The sequence below is a fragment of the Pezoporus wallicus genome, unplaced genomic scaffold (genome assembly GCF_028554395.1).
Source record: "Pezoporus wallicus isolate ANWC-B61680 ecotype Strahan unplaced genomic scaffold, APGP_CSIRO_Pwel_v1 contig_8013, whole genome shotgun sequence".
Taxonomy (NCBI): Eukaryota; Metazoa; Chordata; class Aves; order Psittaciformes; family Psittacidae; genus Pezoporus; species Pezoporus wallicus.
The window spans coordinates 487,123-508,369 of record NW_026636761.1 but is presented as its reverse complement, the minus strand read 5'-3'; the positions used below and the strand labels follow the sequence as shown (position 1 = coordinate 508,369).

Genomic DNA, 21,247 nt, shown 5'->3' with positions numbered 1-21,247 from the left:
ATTTAAATAAACATGTAATTCCAGACATTCCGTTTCACTGGATCCTTTTGATCCTGCAGAGAGCAACAATGGGTTTGTTTGCTTTGCCGGGGTTTGCTGCTGTGTTGCTGCCATTGGCAGAGGGCTCTGCCTCCTGGCTGAGAAGGGCAGTTCAGCTGGGATGCGTTGCTTCAGCCAGGTAATAGTGGTACAGCCTGAAATTCCTCCTTGTTATTCTCCTGGATTATGGGATGGATTTAGGGTTTGCTTCTGGCTGTGAGAATAAGCAGAAGTGGCCTGTTCAGTGCAGTGCTTGTACCCAGGGATGCTGCAGTAGGAAGAGTGACAACACGTCCATGGTGCTTGGGGTTTCGTTTAGTCTTTGTTTCATAGTATCCCACACTGGAATTTTGGGTGTTTGGAGTCTTAATTTGGTCACTCTGAGGCACAGCTCCATCACATTTGGTACCTCTCCAGCTGGAGAGAATGAAGCAGTTGGGGTTTACTTCTTGAAATGGTTACCTGAGAAGGGCAAATGCTGCTCTGGCTGGAGGTGCTGCTGTGTGGGAAGGACGATGGCTCTTGCTTTCCAGAGCTGGAAACCTGGGGGAAGGATTTCCTAGCACCTCCTGCCTGCAGTGGATGCATTGGCTTCACTGGAAGGCTGGGGACATGTTTGCATACGGACTGGTTATAAACCAGTTGTAAGGCTGGCAAACGGTGTTTGTGCTTGTGTGGGTGAATGTGTCCAGGTATGGAATGGTCACGTTCCCCTTCACCAAATAAAGTGTGAATCCCTGTGTCTGGGAGGGGATATTTACAGTGTCCAATGGAGGTTGGTGAGCAGTGTGTGCCTGTAGCAGAGGCTCTGGGTGCCTTCTGTCCAGCTGCTCCATCTCCTGTTGGTCCAGTTCCTTGCAAACAGCCTCATGCAGGAGCCATGAGCACTGACAGTTGTTCGGGTTGCACCTGGCTGCTAGTTCCACTTGAATCAGCTGAATGGAGGATTTTTCCCCCTAAGGTCATGCTGCTATTTTGGGTTTTCAACAGAATTTCAGTTGCCCTTTGCCAGCTCTCATTGCCACCCTGCCAATGCAGGACAGATGAGAGCTGCCTATGGAAGAGGCCGTAGGGATAATGAAAAGGAAGGGGTGTCCCTCTGGCTCCAGCCTGATTTACACAGTACTGGTGTGGTGAACTTTATGAACAGCAGCAGCACAACCAAATGAGCGGCCTGATCAAATAAGGGTGGTTTGCACCAGCGTGGCTCAGGCTGGTGGTGGGTCCCTAAGTTGGCTGTGTCCAGGCACCCGTCACTGCCTGCTGTGGGAGGTGGAAACACAGGGCTCCAGTGCAGCAGAGATGCGGGGCTCAGAGCTGAGTGTTTCAAGGGACAGAGGGTACCAAAGCGTGGGGCTGGAGCTGTCTGTGCAGACACCGACCCTCAGGGGAGGCGGCCCTGAGCATCTCCTGGACTTTGTGGGGCTGTTCCACATTGTTCGGTGATGGGTTTGTTTGTGAGATGCGCGTCTGGACTTTGGTTAAGGAACAGGCTGCGTGTTCCCGTTAACCCACTCCAGCTCTGCGCCTGCATTCAGCAGCTCCAGTAAGTCACAGCGGCAGGACGCGGTGCTTCCTGCGGCTCTCTCACATGGGTACAGAGACAGGGACCGTGCTGGTGAGGACACCCACCCAGGCCAGCGCAATGCAACTGCAGCAGCTTCCCCTGCCGGTCACTTTCATAGCGAGGATGCTCATGGGGAGCAGGAGGTGCCAGACAGCGCAGGCGTTCCGAGACAAACGCGGCTGAAAGTGGGTAAGTGAAGGAAGGAGAGGAGGAAATCCCGTGGGCAGAGTCCGAAGGAGCGCGGTGGCTGTGGCTGAGCAGGCTCTGGCCCTGCAGGGCCTCCTGGCAGCAGGAACGTTGGATCCTTTCTTACATGTTTCACTTCATTAACACCTCGAGCTCCCCGGAAGCTGCCAGCCCCGCTCCCCACACAAGGCAGGCACCAGTGAGCACCATGCTGAATGCACATGTATTTATTGTGACACATTTCAGCACAACGTCTAACACGAGCACAGGAGGGTTGGGACAATCTGTTCAGCATCCTCCGGACGACACAGACCTGCAGCTCCAGAGGCGGCTGCAGTCACACAAAGACAGCTTAAAACAGTAAGAGATCTCACCAGTGGCTCGGTCTCTGACCTCCCCTCGGGCCTGGCTGGGTATTCACAAGCATCCACTGGACAGGATCACAAACGAACGTGCTGAACCGTTCACAGACTCGTTTGCAGAAAACACTTGGTCTAAAAAATACCAATCTGAAGGCCACGTTTTTCCTTGCACACAATCCTGTCCTACCCCCAGCCCAAGAGCAGCCTCTCCCTCCCTGCTCCCTCCCTTGATTTGCCACGTGAGGAGCCTGGGACCACCGAGGCCAGACTCGGTGCTGTGGAACCATTCTGGTTCCAGCACCATGAACACAGTTTGGTTCCTCAGCCCAGGCGAGGCCACCTCTGCCTCGCTCTGCTGCCATTAACTCGCACTCGGCCGGTGGCAAAGCTCAGACCGTCGCCTCTCTGGCTTATGAGGTGAACAAAGAGCCCTGCTGAGAAGAGTTCTGCCTTTTGCTTAGAGTGGGGGGTGAGCCGGGAGGCCTATGGGTGGCATTGGAGCTGTCCCAACGAATCCTGCCTGTTCTGAAGCTACCACCCATGAGCTAAACCCCTGGGAGGCTGCCCCCCCGTAGCTACAGCGGTGCCAGGAGCTTCAGTAGGAAGAGTACAGAGGAAAGCCGTGAGGAAGGAGGACTCGTGCCTGCCAGCTTCGCTCTGAAACCATGCTGAGCACATGAGAGCGAGGAGAAACACACCCCAGAGACCGCAGGGCCACGAAGGTGTGGCTGTAGGGGCGAGGGGAGGGAGAAGAGGCCTCTCTCAGTGCTTCTTAGTGGATTGCAACTGAATTTGCACGAGTTAAATAAAGAGCAAAACTCGAAGTTGTGACAACAACCGTGTGTGCACCCCCAGCACAGAGCTACTGCGAGACCCTGGGGCTTGCTCAGCTTCCACTACCAGCTTTCTCGAGCTGCAACACTGCCCGCTGGAAACGTAAGTAATGCTTCATTATCTCTGTCCACGTGAGTCAAACAGAAAAGTGCCAAAAGCAAGACCTGCAAAGGAGCACAGATCTCGGTTCACTGGGGCAAGGTGGGAGTGCTGCTTCCTGGTCAGCAAACAGAAGGGAGAGGGCTCGGGTCAGAACACATCCTTGTGACACTCAGCTGCAGTCTTGCCCCACAGCTTCACCCAGAGGTGAATTAGAAGCTGCTTTTCTCCCTGTTGTGCCCAGCACCCCCCTAGAGCCAAAGCCACGTGAGAGGCTGGTGGAGGGAACCTGCATCCCCCAGAAGCGGTGGTGGGAGCTGCACTCGCCTTCCAGTACCAGCCAACGGGAGAGGTTTGTCTCCTGGGGATTCCCCAGCCTTCCATCCCACACGGACGTCTCTGTGCCATCCATACCTTCCCTGCCCCAGCCCGCACAGATCACACAGCCCGCGTCTCCGCTTCGATCTTCTGCTCCCCATGGAGGTTCTCCAGTTCCTGGACCTGGGCCACGTTCTGTCTGATGGCAATCTCCGGCCCCCCTCCGTACAGCGTGCTTAAATAAATCCATGTCTCCTCAGAAATCTGCCCATAGTCGGCACCTGCAAGGGACAAGAGCAGTGATGGGCCGCGCAGGTCCACCACAACATGAGGATGAGGATGTCCTCTCCAGCCACCTCCCCTGCACAGGGGGATTTGGTGGGGTTATGCTGCCTGGGTGAGACTGAAGACTCCACTCCAAGCTGTCCTGGGAGGGACAAATGTGAGCAAAGCAGAAAGCAGGGGAAGCAGAGGACTTTGCATAAAGGTTACTGAGGAGGAGAAAAGCAGAAAGAGCTGCTTTGAGAGGTGAGGTGCAAATGCAATCTATGCGCTTGGCAGGTGGGGACAGCACAAGCAATGTTATTTCACAGGCTGGACCACAGCAGATGCTGCAACACAATCAAAGCAGGACATTCTCCACCTTTAGGAACACTACAAGACAGCAAACACCAGCCTTACCCTGCTTAACTTGCACGTGGCCACCTGCTTTCGTGAGCGCAATCTTGCTGTTGTCAATGGGTCCGGGAGGCTCTGCAAGAGGACAACCACCATGTCAAAACCTCTCTGCTTCCCACGATGCCACCAAGACTGAACATCCCCCGAATTTCTGCCCCCCTGGGGACCTGCAGGCAGCCCAAGGGGCTGGTGTCTGAACTCGGTTCAGCTTCGAGTCGCACCAGTCAGTGCAGTGCTCACTGAGGACCTGGCAAACGGACCCGTTTCTGTTCTGCCTCTCACCCCACCAGACTCCAGAGGTCTCTGGCTTCTTACCGTTATCCTTCCCCTTGACAAAGGCTTCCCACTCACGGAACCACTGCATGCTGATACAGTAGATGACACTCGGGGATTCCTCTGCCTGGAAAGCCTTGTTCAGCTGGGAGAGCAGAGAACAGAGACAGGCAGGAAGGATTTAGTCACTCCTGAGATCTGGGGGAGCCCTTTCCCTTAATGGTAAGGCAGCCTGCTGTTCTTCAGAAGAACCTCATGTCATCCCCCCACCTCCCCCATAACCTGCTCCTGCTCACTACAGCAGGCAGGAGACCAGGATGATTTCAAACTTGGTGTCTGCATACAGCATTATAGTGTCCCAGCTGCCCCCTGTATGCTGCTAGCACTGGGGAACCCCATGGTCCATTTCCTCAGCACGCTGCAGATGAGGAGAACATGGGCAGGAGTTTTCCACTGTCTGTGACAGGTCTGCACTTCCCTTTGGCATTGCTTCTGGATGTTTCCCATACCAACCTTGATGAAGGTGTCAATTTCGATTCTCCTGCGTTTGGCAAGTGCTTCAATCTCCACTTGGCAAATGGAGCACACGTACAGATGGTTCACAGCAGGGCCACCCCCAAACCTGAGCACAGGAAGAGAGGGAGAGGAATGGAGATACTGCAGGAGAATGGAAATGCTTCCTAGCCCTGCATCCCACAGAGATGGATGTTTACTGCAGACACTGCTGAAGGAGGGAATGATGCCTTTACTCAGTACGTTGAGGGTCACAATATTGCTCTGGGACAATGCACTGATACAGCACATTTGGTTCAGATTTGGAGGCTCTACCAAGTACCAGTCCTTGCCAGTCCAGACCGAGTACTGCACATCTTCGAGGTGCCCTGGGAAGCCTTTATGTCTTGGTCACTGCTAAGGTGTGAAACAAACCCCAAAACTCATTGGGAAAAAGACTGAAACAGCCAAACCCACCTGTTGTAGAGATATTCCCACACGTTTTGGGGTAGGATCACAACCAGGTCATCGATGTAATGGTATTTATTAGGAGGAATCCCTGTGGAGGAAAGGCAAGAGGAAGAGTTAACCCCAGGGAACTCGTTATTGCTGGGTAAAGACACAAACAGAAAAAGGTTGCTCTTCCTTGCTGAAAACTCTTGATTCCAGAACCTGCTTCCTTTGCTAATGGAAGACTGGAGTTCGTTAACTGGGGAGGTTTCTCAATTCATGGCCTCAATATCTAATCATTTCCAATGGGAGGTTTATAAACACGAGGGCTCCCCAGGGCAGACGAAGCAGCAGAGCAGTAAAACAGTATCAGCTCTCTTCAGCAGCACATGCTCCATTCTCCAAACAAACACTGGAGGCCCACCTCGCTGATAGGCTAACACAGATAAATGCTGCCTTATCTGCTTTCTACAGGTTTGTTTTTAAACACAAAAGGAGAACTGAAAACTGTGGTTTCCCAGCACTGCACATCCCTTGGGATCAGCAAGACAATGGGGTAATTGTCTCCCTGAGCAGGCTGGAGTTTCTGCCAAAGAAGTGGATCCTCCTGCAGTGCACACTGGATCAGGGTGACAGCTGGAGCTTTCTTCTTGCGTTTCTAATGCACCAGGGAGTAGAGTGGAGAGCTGCTGTTCCCAGCTACGGCAGCACTCCTTACCTCCATGAGAGCACAAGAAGGTGTGGTTGGTGATGGGACCAGGCTCAGCAAAGGTGTTGAATTTATTGAGCCACTCTCGGGAGATGTAGAACTGGAGTAAGCTGTGCTCCTTCATGCTGGCAAGGGACACGACTTTCTGACGCTCCCGCACAGCCTCTTCACTGCTTTTCCTTAAATAAGGAGAGGAAAAGAAAATGAAGCAATTCCTGAAAACCTGATGTTTGCAAAATACATTTCTGGGTATCCTGTCACGAGCAGGGACTGCTGCATGCAGGGCAGAGCTCACCTGTAGAACAAGACGTAGGCTTCTGCATTCTGTACCACGGTCTCATGGACTTCAGTGACATACTGGTCATCAAACTCGTACCACTGGCCGTTGATCACGTTCTGGCAGTAAGCTATGTAATGCCCACCTGGAACAGAGGAAGCAAAACACTGCTGGGATTCGGAGTGCACACAGCAATCAGGCCTGGGCTAATGTCAGCAACACAAACAGAATTAGCTGTTGGCAGAGAACGGAGAGAGGGACAAAGAAGGCCTGATTCCTGTTCAGCCAAGCTTTGAGGAGCAGCAGGGCCTGGCACTGTCACCCTGATCTGCCTTCCACGGAAGGGCCTCAGTGAGGCTAAACATCAGGAAAGGGTTTGAGCCAACCCAGTGGTGAGGGTGGAATAGCTGCAGGGGTTCTGTCCGAAGCTGCTCAGTTCACTTTTCAAAGGGCAGAGGATGAGCAAGCCTGGGAATGAAGGAAGCAGGCCTTACATTGTCCTGCATTCCAGAAGTGGTGGAACACACTTCTGCTTTGCTCACGCTCATCTCATTCCTATTCACATCTGTCTGCACTCACAGAAGAAGGACTTACTGCCTGCCGTGCCATGGTGACAGATGACTGACAGGAGATCATAGGTGGTGATCTGGGAAACACACTCCTTGGCTAGGAAGGGTCGCAGATCCAACCCTTCCAAGGGGAAGGAGACATGACTGTTGATCTTGAAGGAATACATCACCTCGTGCCGGAATCGCTTCAAGTGGATGCAAAGAATCTAAAAGACCAAGGAGAGAGAACACCAAAGTGTGGGTTTGCCGTGGGTATTCTGCTAAAACAGCACATCTCTGTCCAGCTGAGCCTTGCAGAAGTTCTTCACCTGGTGGTCCTGAATCCTGCTGCCCCATCAGCCTGGTCTAGATACAGGACTTTGCCACCAAAGCAAACTGCCATTTCTGTTCCACCTGTTCCCTCGCCCCCTCAGAGGCTGCTAAAAGAGAACTAGGAAATGAGGTGCTTTCTACTCACCTCTGGCAGCCTGAGGACTTTGCAGTACTTTACTCCATTCCGCAGCCTGAGGGAGGAAATGAGCTGTGAGAAATCCGTCAAGCAAAGGGATGCCAAAAGGTAAAGCTGAATCTTGCTCACTTTCAAATCCAAGACAAATCCTGAATTCCAGGAGCAGCCAACTCAGGCTCTTTGCAGCACCCTTCCCAAATGAGGCATGGCATGAGCAGTGTCATAGCCTTCTTTCTTTCCTCCCGCCCCCCACCAAAGCCTGCACTTTTCCAGTCTGTGATCAGTGACCTCTCAGGAGCAGAACTCTAGCATAAGGTAAGGCAGGTTTTACAAGCTGCTCAGCAGAAGAAACATCCAGGCAGAGAGCACAGCCAAATGTTTGACAGTAGTAGAGAGAGAGAAAGTTCCAGAAATATAGCATAATACAGATAATGCAAACTTACTTTTTACACCGTTCACAACTGTACATGTTGTCCCCTGTAGACAAAGAGGAGAAAGCCATTATGCACTTATTCACAGCACACAATGCTGATATGCCTACATTTCCACCCAGGGCAGAGAAACCAAGTTAAGCAACCTCTTGGGAAGCCAAGAGAAGAGATCAAGATGAGAAGAGATGAAAACAAACACTCCCCTCAATAAGTGTAGGCAAGAAGAGAATGCAGTCAACTAGCAAAAACATACAATTGCCCATGAGCACAAGTGAACACAACAAATTGTTTGAGTCCTCTGGATCTCCCATCCCTGAAAAGCCTCACTTCTGCTCAGAGATGCTGAACTGCCTACTTCTGGTACCACCAGCCTCCAGGTGAAATACTGAGGCAGGATTTCCAGGAGATTAACCCTGCCTCCAAAATGCCTGTGAAATACTTGTTTTGTGCCAACTTCACTGAAGAAAACTCACCCTTCAACTCATCTGCTGCGAAAAAGGCAGCAAGGCAATCCTCCAGCGTCACAACGGGACCCCAAAACCAGCTAGGGATACAGGACACCACAAACCTGCAGAAGAGAGGGGATCAAGAGAAAGCGTTATACACAAAATAGCTGGACAAGAGATCTGAAGGTGTGTGACAGAACGAGAGGAACAGTAGAAAATGGTTTTCATGAAAAGGCTAAAAAACCTGTGAGGTATCACGTATTATGCTCCAAAAACTGGTTCCAATTGACACGCTGCTGTAAAAGACACTTCATTTACAGCTGCCTTCCAGCACTTTAGAGCAAACCCCAGGAAAAAGAAGTCCTGCACAGGAACACACCTCCGGATATACTCCATGATGAAGGCAATCCAGCCTTGGGAGGCATAGTTGTCCCCACATGTCCCTGTTTTAGCTGGCACATTTTGGTAGATGGCAGAGTGCAGCTTGGCCAAGTCCTCCTTCCCTGGGATTGGGAGTGACAGGTCCTGGAATGTCTCCACTGTCGTAGAAACCTGGAAATACCCAAAAGGAAGAAGTCTGTGTGTGGTAATGGAGCTGAGACCTGACCTTCATCACCTTTTCTCACTGCTTGGATTTTGTTTAAGCTAGAAACCTGAGCTGGTAGTCAGAGCAACTTACTCTGGCCACTTACTCACTGCTGTCAGCAGGATGGCTTCTGTCATGGTTTTTGTAGCACTGCAATTAGTTTTCTAACACGAATGTGATACTGCTAGGCCTACTCAGTAACAGCAAATAGACCTCTACAGAGAAATACAACCTCTTGGCGTGGCAGGTTTCTCACACCTTTCCTGCCGTCCACCTATCATCACTGTAGCAGGCCCACTGCATCCCTGAGCGTGTGGGAATAGGAGCACCGCTTCCTAAGAAGAGATCTACAAGCAAGAAGACTGTGCTCTTTGACTGACAGCCACCAGCAGACTCACTCTGTCGCAGGTGAGGCACTGCACCAGGCTGAGAATGGAGCCATCAAAGATGTCCGAAATCACGCTGCGGTAGCGAAGTTCTTTCTTCTTTTTCCCAGACGCCTGCATCTGGGCTGAAAGACAAAGCAGCCCCATCATGAGCAACTCCTTCCCAGGCTCTTGTCTCAGCAGAGTCACGCAGCACAGTGTTCAGACACCACTTGCATGCCAGTGAAACAGCGAAGCCCGTTGTAAGCTGACATGAAGAAGGTGAAGAACACTGCTGCTTCGTGTGGTTCAAGAAAGGGGGAGGTAGCCAACTGAGCCAACACAAACGTGCCAGTTCTCAGCAGGCAGAAATTGTCTTCCTGGAAATCCTGCTGCCATCCTTTTACAAGTTTAGAAGCCTGGCCCTGCTTTTCTGAGGTCTTGAAATGTTTTTCTGTAGACTTTACACCTTACATCCTCTCCCCGCTCACCTGCCTGTGTAATTTGCCCTGTGACATTTATCATGTGTTCCCCTCGAGTCTCACACTGGAGAGGACTCTCCACAGCAGGAAGTGGCCAGACACAAAGTTTTGTTTAATAACAAGCCCTCTTCCCCATGCACACATGTGCACAGAGTGCTTTTCATCTGAGCAGAACATCTGTGGCTGCGCTGACCTCAGCCAAGGGGCTGGGACACAGCTGAAGAAAGAATGCCATTACTGAACAGCTGTGGGGACAGTGGTATAAGCACATGCCATTGTGCTCAGGCTATGCAATGCTGAGGGATTGCAATTTGCAATTTGCCTGGGATGAAGAGACCGATTTGATAACAACAGAAGCCAGGCTCCACTCTGAAGCCTAACAATGCTCCCAGCACTGGACTGACATCTGCAGCCTTAATTCTGTTATTGTGAGCCCAAGGTGTCCAGGAGGCAGGATGCTTGCTCTCAATAACATCATCTTACAGTTCTTTGGCCCACATGCTATGACACAAAGTCTGACAGACAAACGTTTACACGTCTCCATGCTCCCCTAAAGGGACAGAGCTTGTGCCTGGACTTCATAGCCATCTGATTCATAACAAACACAGCATGCAGATGTGGACATGGAAATCGTTTCAGCCTCCTATACAAGAGGATACTAGAACATCTGTTGTACCTAGAGCTTGACTTTACCTGAAGGTTTACTGTAGTGTCTGCCTAGTACTATTTTAGAAAGCACTGATGTTCAGGGCAATCAGCACTTCTTACAACTGGTAATCAAGAATCATGATGGACTGCTTCTCTCTTCTGTAAATGAACCCCTCCTCCTCTACATGCTCCCCCCTTTGCCTCCTAGCATACACTCTTTGCACTACCTTTCTTGAGGATGTAGGAAGGTCCAAGCCTGGCAGGACTGGAGCGAGGAGGACTACTAGAGAGCTTGGAGTGCATTTCATGATGGACTGGACTGCAGGGACGTGAGGAGCAGCGCACGTAGGCATCATTGTCAGGTTCTGTTGGGGAAAACGGGGAGGGAGAAGAGCACCGGTGAAAACCCCAGTTACGAAAGGCAACCCTATTGCAATCAGTGTCTGCCCAGCTCTGTGTTCCAGCACAGGATCTTTCCCAGTACACACAGTTCAGTGTCTATTAACTGTCGGGCTTTGACAGGTTGGCAGATGCAGCTCCCCCAGTGAACAGATACAAGTGCGCACAGAGCTGTACTGAATACTTAATAATTGCATAAAAAAAAAACCCCAACCCACCATTTTTTCACACTTATGACTAATTAGGCTTTACAGCTTGCTCCTGTATCCATAATCCACATAAACAGCATTGCGGTCTTCAGTGCCAGCTGGCAGAGTAAGACTCATATAAAAAGTGCTGAAAGATCGACTATGTTCAGTTTGAGGTGACTCCACACCTACGTCTTTTAACTGCTGCTCTTTTCTTTTCCCCAAGACACAGAAATGCACAAGCTGTGCCTCTCCCTTTCCTTTTCACAAAGCCCTCAGCTCACCATTAACAGATAACCTTCTTCCATGCCTTTTCCACAGCTAACATTTCCCCAGGCCAGCCTATCAAATAAAGTAATGTACACACACAAACCCTTTTCCTTAAATTAGGAAAGGTTTGGCAGAGGCAGTTATCACAGTTATCACTGCCTTCAAAACGTTGTCTTTACTCAGCACTTAACCTAGCCAAGCACTTCTCTGGTTCACATATTACATTTTCTTACAGAAGCAATTGTGCACAAAGAACTACTTCCAGGGATGCTGAGGAAAATCTTGGATGCAAAATCTTTTGAAACCCATAGAAGGAACAGTCAGTTGCATTATGTGTTGTCTGCCACTGCACTGCAACCCTGTCCCTGTATAGGGTGATAACATGTCTTCTCACAACTAACACGGCTGGAAGAGGTGTATACCTGGTGTCCTACATGGGCTGGCAGGACGGGGAGCTGGCAGCATCTCAGGAGAGGCTCTGCCATCAACTGGCATCATAGTAGTATCAACATCTGCATCCTCATCCACCTGCTCCGAGTTGCTGCGCCGATGGCCACAGGAGAACTTTCTGTCTTTCATCCTCTCTTTCTCTGAGATCCCTCTGCCTGCTTCATCCGGGATCAACAACTCCGTCTCTGCCAGGGAGCTGCTGCCCATGCTCCCTGTGGTCCGACTCTGACCATCTCCTTCACCTCTGTCACTGCTTGAGTCACAGGAGAGGAACTCATCTTCCGAAGGACTTCGGTCACCTTCTCGCTTGTCGTCCTGGTCACTGGTATCCAAATCCCTCATCTCAGCAACAACTGGTTCTTTCAGCTCTTCGTGAAGCTGATCCATCAGGCACCGCAGGAACTCCTGAGTGTCCTGAAAATCAGGAGTAATTCCATGTTAGTATCCATCCAGAAATGGGAGGGGCAAAAGAGGAGATGGCTCCATTCACAGCCTCTTCAAATGCTGCCCATTGCCACCTCTGCAATACAAAGACACCCTGCTAAAGCATAGGGAGTACCATGGTGATGTACCAAGAAGCCTGTCTGCTACATAAATGTTTTTAATTCCTAAATGATAAAAGGCCCAAGTTTTATCTGAACATCTTGCCCTGGGTTCAGCTACTGCTGAACATCTTCACCTGAAAGACACTGAAAAGCTAGAGAGCAGCCACAGCATGCAAACCATGAGCTTATTTCTTGGTGTTTATCACTGGTAAGAGGCAAGAAGCAAGGAGAAACCTACTGAAGACAGCAGGCTGCAGAGAACAGACTCCTACCCACAAAACAGATTTCATGATCACTGACTTCAGCTCATGGCAACCCATCTCAACAGATCTTTAATAAATAGGGACTAGAATCAGAAACCAAAGACTGTACAGTCTAGATACAAGCTCCTACATTCAAAATACATAGTAAAAGAATTGACACGTTGGCTTCAAAGGACCTGCTGGAAGGTAACTTGATATTCTGACACCTCCAGAAAGTTAATTATGATGTTTCTGTTATTTTATGGAAGTTTGGCTTTCAGCCTGCTCTTCTTTTCAACTTTCTCTCTTTGCAGCTGAGTTTTCCAATCCAACGTACTTCACATCAAAGATAAATATAGTTCTTTCATTAATCATCATTTTTATCCTCTGTTTTGATGTTCTGCCAGTGCTACGGCTTAGATGTACTGTCACTTCCCTTGTAAATTTTCTAATCATGGTTTGATGTTTACATTTTATTCTGAAGAATAAACGCAAGAGAGATGCTGATAAAAACTTACAAGAAAAAAGGATACTATATTTAAATAAGATTTGGTTTGCTCTAAGTCCCAGAAAAAGAAGATAGAACATTCATATCTTTAATTTTTTAGAACAGATTCACCTAGTTTTCTCAGCTCTGAATGAATAATACCTAACTCCCATATAGGATGTATCAACAGATCGTAAAGCCCTCTATAAAGAAGATGATCATCATAATTCCAGAGGTAAGAAAGCTGACACAGGAAAAAGCACTGATTTGGTATCAGCAAGCCAGAAGCAGAGCCTGAAGGAGAACCCAGATCTCCTAAATACTGACACAGAATGGACATGACCCAAGTTCAAGGTCTTCCTCCTGAACACAAGCATCGCTACTGCAGGAAGAAAAATCCCCACCTTTGGAATAATGGCATGGTTTTGAGGACCCACCTGCTGTGCATAGCCTCGGAACATGGGATTGACGAGTTTAATCCCATGGGATAGACTGCTTGGAACAACATAACTTGGACTGTTTAGATAGGGAAAAAGAAAGAAAAAAGAAGTTAGTTTGATTATCAGGCCTGGAGCCAGTTTGTCTAATAAGCCATAGAACAGGGTGTGGTAACTAGATAAAGAGGACCTGCAAAACCTGGGCATATATTTCTCTTTGAGCTGGATGACATACAAATGAAGAGAGAGAAAACATCCATAGCCATTTCAGTCTGTCCTTCCAGAGAGACCCTTCTCTAGAGCATATTTAACTTAAAGCTCTGTCCTTTGTATCATCTCAAGTAATCCTTTCCAGAGCAGGGTTTTGCAATTAGTTACTTGGTTTGATTTGCAGCACTGCATCTGTCTCAACAGCTGGGTGGGTTGACCACCCAGTAAATGAGGTGAATCAAAACCAATACGAAAATGACATTGTACTGCTTCGAAGTCTACGGCCTTCTCTTCCAGAAAGACAAAGTTCGCTTTTGCTCTGTATCTTACTTATCCCTTCTTAACAACTAACATGAAACAAACATGCAGTCCCATTAAATTTCCTCCTTTTGTTTGATTGCACAGAGCAGACATCTTCAGGTTTAAACAGAGCAGCAGTATTTTACAATGCCCTTTGAACTGGTCTAGAATTTGAACCAATAGACAACGTTTCCCCAAGCATCAACTTCTATCTATCTTCCACTCTTCAGCAGAAATTATTGTATAACTTTTTCTGTCCAAATCATCAATCCCTCAGCTGATCAAGAGCAGTGCAACAAGGTGCTGGTCAGTCCATGAAAAACGGACTTTCTTTTGCTTAGAAATGAGCAAAGTATTCCCTTATTTTACCATTTTTTCTTCATTGCCAACAGGAAACTAACATAGCTATGAATCATAGAATTACAAAATAGCTAGGGTTAGGAAGGACCTTAAGATCATCTAGTTCCAACCCCCCTGCCTGTTCAGATTAAGTTAGGGAGTGACCACTCACCGTTTCTTATGCCAGACCTCAGACACCAGCTTTTGGTAACTTTTGCACAGTGCTGGTTTCTTATCCGTGCGGACCAGTCCACCACATTCCAGAAAGAACTGTGTGAGAGGTGGACTACAAGAAAAAAAGAGACTTCAGTGCACAGAAATTTCTCCTCTGCTTCTATATAAGGTTTATCAAAACTTAAAGGCACGCCTTTTGAAAGCATGCTTAAGATACTGTTTTTAAATCAAGGAAAGAAGTGATTCTAAATGCAGACTTGACTTCTAACTTGAAACAAATGAAAAAGGCTGATCTGAATCTGTTCCCAGTACAGGGAAGACATCCTGGAATTAATTCTCAGCAGTATGGCTAGAGAATATTTGAGGACATGGGTGGTCAGAATGATACCACTGGGGAGAACAGAAATGTGACATGCCTTCCCATCTCTGTCACAATAAAAATGATGGATTTTTACTTCAAGAACTCATCTAAACATGAGCCTTGTATGTAGCCACAGGTTGGCTATTCACTCACTTTCCTACTCTAAACCTTCTGCTGCCCTAAACAAACACTATATCTTTCTGCATGAAGCCTGGCTGATTTCTCTTTGCAAGACTCATGAAGGTCTCAGATCAGAGATGCCACTTTTGATATTTAGTGAAGTCTAGTAAAGAACCTACTGAAAGGCCCTAACGCCTACCAGTTAGAGAGAGCCTGAAGTGCTGCATTCATGTAGCAGGAGTTCCCAAGATTTTTCATTCCAGTAAGGCCTAAAGCACAAACAAGAGAGGCATGAAACACTTTCCAGACAAGCTGCTTTCTACATTCCTCCCCAAAGGAGAAGGAATTCAGCCCCTTCTAGGCAATCTTCACAGTCTGCTCTTAGGAACCTCCCAGTGCAGGTCCTACAGATTGCAGTTACCCTCACAGACCTTTTATCAACTTGATTCAGTTACCTCTTGGTTTCAAATCATCATCCTCCGATTCAGATTCACCTTCATCAGCCACTGCAATTGGAACAGCTTTCAGAGGATGAGCAGACAATGGTGATTCCTAGATTAAAGACAGAGAAATAAGCATCATGAGAGGCTTGCCTGGAGAGATGAATTGTGAGAGATACTATCCTCCACATAAATCAAGCCAGCCTTTAAATATAATGGACTCTGGAGAGAGAAGAACCAGTTGCACTGTATGCCCTTCTCACTAATGCAAGAAGAGGGTGGAAATTGTACCATTACTGTTCCAGTACAGATGATAACAGAAGCATCAGGAATATGCAGCAGTGACACAAGTACGTGTGTTTTTGGTCTAACAGCTAAAACTTCCATGGAGCTTGCATTGAAAATGAAGATGTGACAGAAGACAGAAACAGGATGCCTCAAAGAAAAGACTCGGAAAGGTTAAAAAAAAAAGTGAAAATGGGTATCAAGTCATCTGAAAGTCTTCTTGCTGGGAGATGCTACTACTGCTCCTCTGGCTACAAGCAGCCACTTTCAGCAAAACAGTTCCTATCACAACAAAAGCCTCGACAACAGCAGAAAACACTTGGTTCATTTTGCAACATGAAAACCCTGCCAAGAGCTCAACCCTGCCACGCTGGGACAGACCCACCGGGTCAGTGAACTTTACTGGTGGTGACTGCGTGTGCGTTGCCAGCCGCTGGTCCAGGAACACCTCCTTCTCACAAGCATAACACCAGACGCGGAACGTGGTCAGATTCACCGTCAGGTTGTGCTTTTTGGCCTACAAATTAAAAGGTGAAATAATGAATCTGGCTCAAGTTGAAGCACTGAACTACCAGATTAGGTACTGGGAAAAATCCAACTCAGTGTTAAGATGGACAACAGAGAAAACTCACCTGTGCATGAAGCGTGCTGTGGTCAGCAAAGGATTCCCCACAACCAACGTAAGGACAACCGATCTAGTGAGAGAAAAGAGCACAAGTACAATGGACACATCAAATCAGGCCCTTCACAAAAACCTCTGCAACTTCAGTCTCACCAGAAGCTGCAGCTTCAGAATTGATCTTACCAGTTTTCTAACCTGCTTTTTACTCAGGTCCTGGAATAAGACTAAAAACTGGAACTGTTTGATTTAAGAAAGAAAACCTAGAATGAGGTTTGCACCCACATAAAGGCTTCGTACCAAGGCAACTGCTCCAATGGGCAGCTCATCTGAGCAGTTTCAGAATGTCTGTACATTCTAGTGTAAAAATAAACTGCCCCTGCCCACCCGCATGTCCCTTGTCACTCCCTTCCACCTCACTGCCATGAGCAACATCTGATGTCTCACATTTACAGCCTCCCTTCACAGCTGCCAGCAGAGGCCGGACCCAGCCAACGGCAATGCTGGGCATTTTGTTCATTCCTACTGAGACTACCAGAGGACAATGACCTCTGGGGAGTGAACTGTTTCCTCTTGGCATATTTTGACAGTGTTAGTCTTTAATCTAGTGAGTCTTTTCCTTGGAAGCCATCAAAACCCAGTGGACAGTTCTACTGTGAACCCCCTCTTTGCTTCCTGCTCTTTTTGTTTTCCAGTGTAAATGATATTAAAGAGAAGCCCCACCGTATCATGCACACAAACAAGCCATTTTTACCTGAAGACAAGCCCAGAGATTTGGTCCCACGGCTCCACAAGACTGGCAAGTTCCCTGTAATTTCATGATAAAAGAAGGTTTGTTTGCTTGTTTGGTTTTTAAGTAACCTAGTCCTACAGGAGTGGGAAGACAGGCCTGGCCAACCTGCAGCTCACAGGATTTCACTTCTTAATACATTTCCAATTAAATATAACACTTTGCAGCATTTTAGCTAAGTGACACCTTGGAAGAGGATAAAGTGACAGTGAGAAATAGATCAGGTGGGGTCAACAAAGACTTTATGGGATATGTGAAGGGTACATGAGCATTGGAAGGAAAGTTTCTGCCTCACCTCTGTGGAGATAGGCAGCATTTTCTTAGAAAAGTGAACATGCAAACCCATACACAATACCTAAAAGGGAAAGGACTGACAACCAGAACACCCTGTACCTTGGATTTGAGCAACAGATCATCCCTGGTCACCTCTCCTATGGAATCCAGGTGAGGACAGATGTCTCTTGTATCCCCCATTTTCACCAATGCTCACTTGCAACGGGGGTGTTTTCCTAAGACAAGAAAGGATAGTTCTTTTCAGATACAGGTTAGATTTGCTCTCACAGATTGTAAGAAGATAAATTAGCATGATTTGTGTATTAGATATTATGATATCCATCTTTGAAGTTCAGAGATCAAAACAAATCTAAATCTGGAACCAGTCATATTAGCCAGCACAGTTCTGACCCACTGCTTAGTGGCTGCATTGCGGTATCATAGATAACGGAAAAGGAAACACATGAATAAAGCTCATAATCTATAAAAGGAGGAATGTTCGGAGGTGCAGGGAGCTGCTCAGTACCCAGGCATAGCTTCAGCAGCACAGCTCTCAGGTACACAGATGGATTTGCTGTAGCCTCAAAATGAAAGCAGCAGTACAGCAACCTACTGGCCACCCTCTTAACCTTAAACTCCCAGACTGTCTGGATCACAAAGCATCTCTGAATGATGCAGAGTCCTACAGCAATAAATAACTCATACGTGCTTTACATATATAAATGTATATATGGACTATACCATGAATACTCCATGAACATGACTAGACTGATAAAGCTACACTACCCCCCAGAAACTGGGTGTGCTGAGCCAGCTCAGCAGGTGGGGTGGGAAAACCAACACAGAGATCTGAACAGACAGGCAGAGGGAAAAGAGATAAATCTAATGAGCTTGTTTGCATGAAATTTAGATTAAAAGGGAAAGGGTGCAGCAGCCCAAGACACACATATTTAGCCTATGATGTCTAAGGGCTTCATGCTACCCACACTGTGCTGATCTGAATCTAGCATTTAGTTATTACACTACTTTATCAAGTACTAAAAAGATGATGATTGTTGTAAATGAAGCTGAGCAAGAGGGAATTAGATTGAAATGATCTGTAACACAGACAACCGGTCTGCAGTCCCTAAGGAGTTTACCATTTGATAGGTAGGTTTTGAACAATGAGCCATATAACTCTCAAAGACTGTACAAAATGTACCAACTCAGAAGATTTCACAGCTGCATGTTTAAAAGCATGATGATAAACACTTTTGTGGTGGTTCGTAGGTAGGTAAGACCTTAAACATGTCTTGGTAACAAAAAATATAATCAAAAGAGTTTATGTTTCTTAAGCGTAGTTTAAGTAACCTCACTCATGGCTGTTAAAAAAAGAAGACAAGTGATACTAATACCACAGACCAGGCTCCAAAATATTACTACTGTCTGGAAATGAAGTAGATATGAAAAGCCCACGTCATTACAAAAAAATAAGTGGAAAAATCTGATGAACTTGACATTAATGACTCCCACAGCAAGGTTGCTAGACTGTTGTTTTCCCATTTTGAGGACATTTTAAAGAATTCCCAGTGAATCAGTGGCAGTGGGGGGAAAGAAAAAAAAAAGAAAAGGAGAAATGAATAAGCCATATCTGTAACACTTATCTTGGGAGCTGAAAAGCTTGCCTAGCACCTTGCCTTGGCAAAAGACAAACCTCAAGATAAGTTTATGCCAATGTTTTCCCAGCACTCTGGAACAGAATAAACTGAACTGGAAGTGCAAAGCAAAACTGGAGGGGGAAGAAATAGTATTTGCATGCTAGAAAACACATTACTGGTTGTAACCAGGATCTCAGTAACCTGTGAAAAGATGTTTAAACAAACAACGAGCAATTTCATGCAGCTTCACAGAGAAGTACCATGTTATACATGCTGATTTAAAAGACAAGTGACAGAAGCACGGTATCTTTGACTAACACATAAAACTGGGACACTTCCAGGCTCTGAGATCCTTCAAACTCAAACCCTCTTCCCAAATGCATCAGCTGGTCCAGTTAACAAAAGAAAAAAAGGTATCAATGCCATGTTTGCTATTTCACCTTCCTTGATTTCTTATCCCTTTCCAAGAACAGGTTTCCCAGAAAACCTAATGGACAAATTATTGTTTTAAAATTAATTCCAGACCTCTTAATCACCATCTTAAGCTAACTGGGCAGTGGGTCTGGAGCTCACGGTGTTAAGTACAGTCTTTGTGGATGTGGATGGTTTTACCTCATTCCATGGGACACCCCCCTCCACTTGAAATTAAACCCTTTAAACTTCCCAGCATTAGGATGCTGATCTTCCCACCCAGGGCTTCCCTTTCTGAACAAACCAAGGAAAACCTCCTTTCTGCTTCCCAGACCTGACTGGATGCATCAGAAAAGGTCTGAGTCATAACTGTTCAGAAGGAAGTATTCAATCCTTACCTTCCCACGACTGTGCCCTAAGAGCTTTAGGTGGCACATACAGCTCTAATGCTACTCAGGAAACTGGGAATTTCATAAAAGCACTGTCAAAAGTTTATCTGTGCTTGTCAAAATGTACTGTGTATGATGGGAAAAGAAGTTACCTTAAAACAAGTCTTTCAGCCTGTCTTTCTCAAGCACCACTGTGGAAGAAACAGTACATGAACATGTCAGAACAGTTCCACAGTAACTGCAACCTACTTTCAGTTGCTTAAACTGCTGCCAAACCCAGTGTGTCTACATTAACACATTTCTTGGTTTTGTTTTTTTTTTCCTTAAATCAACTGGTTTTGTACCAAAGGAAGAGCCAGCTGTCAAGAATCTCAGATATATGCAGCCTGATGCTCTGACAAATAACTTAGTATGAATGAAAGAAATCTCAACACTGTTCATCCAACAACTGACAGATCTGCTCACTCATCTTGCATAACCGACCAAGATAAAGGAGTATCTGCAGTAGTTCTTAATGACATTTTACACTTGAGATACTGAAGAAAGAAATATTTACTCAGCTAACCTACTAACAAGGAAGAACCAGGAACTTCTGACTCTTTGCTGAACGTTTGAACTGCATCACGTATTGGAAATCTGAGTGGTTTATGTAGAACAGGCAAAGGGGGCCAGGTTTTAACACAGATTTTACTAGAGATCACAACATGACAGCACACCCAGAAATTTAGCTTTTAAGAAAAAAAACACCTTTGGGAACCCCTCCTTCGCTCTGCTACGTCACTCCTCAGCACAACAGACCCTAAAATACAAGTCTTCTCCTAACAGACGCTGCAGCTGTTAAGCGTGCGTGAAGTTCAATACAAAGATGCCTGCACGCTAGATCTGGGTAGGACGAGTCACCGGCCGAGCCTCCAGCCGCTCCGCAGGGTCCTGCTCCGAGGGTCGCGGGGGCGCGATGCCGCTGTCACCCCTGGGCAGCCACCAGGCCCCGGCGGCTGCAGGACCGCCCCGCTGTCCGGGCACCGCAGGACCTCAGGGGGACCGGCCTAGAGCCCCCTCGGCCACTGCTGCTGCATCATCCCCGGCGCGGCGCGGCGCGGCGCGGCCGCCCTCCCCACAACACCACGTCCGAGGCGTGACAGGCCCCGAGGCCCAACCGCCCCCTGGCCCCTCTCACCTGCGGGATGCCCGGGGCGCCGCTGCCCCCGCCCCGCCGCGGGGCTGCGCTTCAGGCCGGATCCCCGGGTAGGCCGCGCCCTGCGGCCCGATGCGGGGAAGGGCCGCGGCGCCCCGAGCAGTGCGGGGAGGCGGCGGCGGCGGAGCGACAGGGGCCGCGCAGGCCGGGGGCGGAGCGGGGGCCGGGCCGCAGCGGGGCGGAGCGGGGTTGGGCGGAGAGGAGGCGGTGGCGGCCCTGCGCCTGCAGGTCCCAGGGGGCCGTCCCAGGGGCTCCACAAGTGGGGGGCCGGAAGGCGTGTTTCCCTTCTGGCATCCCTGACAGACACCGGCGTGGCGGGGCTGCTCTGCCGGGATAAACAACAGAACTTGGGACTTACACGGGAGCTCATCACGAAAGACAACGGGAGGGCACGTGGGGGGCTCGGCCCGGCCCGGCGGAGGGGAGC

At 48.1% G+C, this 21,247-nt stretch overlaps 1 protein-coding gene across 4 annotated transcripts; it reads right to left on the bottom strand.

Moving 5' to 3' along the window:
- Positions 1 to 3,036: 3,036 nt before the first annotated feature.
- Positions 3,037 to 17,423, bottom strand: USP20 (ubiquitin specific peptidase 20). Of its 4 annotated transcripts, none has more exons than XM_057401512.1 (23): positions 17,309 to 17,423; positions 16,880 to 16,933; positions 16,139 to 16,201; positions 15,910 to 16,023; positions 15,237 to 15,333; positions 14,981 to 15,050; positions 14,299 to 14,412; positions 13,278 to 13,356; positions 11,539 to 11,980; positions 10,487 to 10,624; positions 9,163 to 9,275; positions 8,558 to 8,730; positions 8,206 to 8,300; positions 7,745 to 7,778; positions 7,311 to 7,356; positions 6,879 to 7,059; positions 6,303 to 6,429; positions 6,017 to 6,222; positions 5,326 to 5,407; positions 4,870 to 4,978; positions 4,399 to 4,501; positions 4,087 to 4,158; positions 3,037 to 3,686 (listed from the first exon to the last, which is right to left on the bottom strand). In XM_057401512.1, the coding sequence occupies exons 1-23, from the start codon at positions 17,387 to 17,389 to the stop codon at positions 3,526 to 3,528; spliced, it is 2,754 nt and encodes a 917-aa protein (XP_057257495.1). In that variant the 5' UTR covers positions 17,390 to 17,423; the 3' UTR covers positions 3,037 to 3,525. The 4 variants fall into 4 exon arrangements, with proteins under 4 accessions (XP_057257495.1, XP_057257493.1, XP_057257497.1 ...); XM_057401510.1 differs by having other exon boundaries at positions 3,039 to 3,686; positions 15,892 to 16,023; XM_057401514.1 differs by having other exon boundaries at positions 3,045 to 3,686; positions 6,017 to 6,186.
- Between the last annotated feature and the right edge of the window lie 3,824 nt (positions 17,424 to 21,247).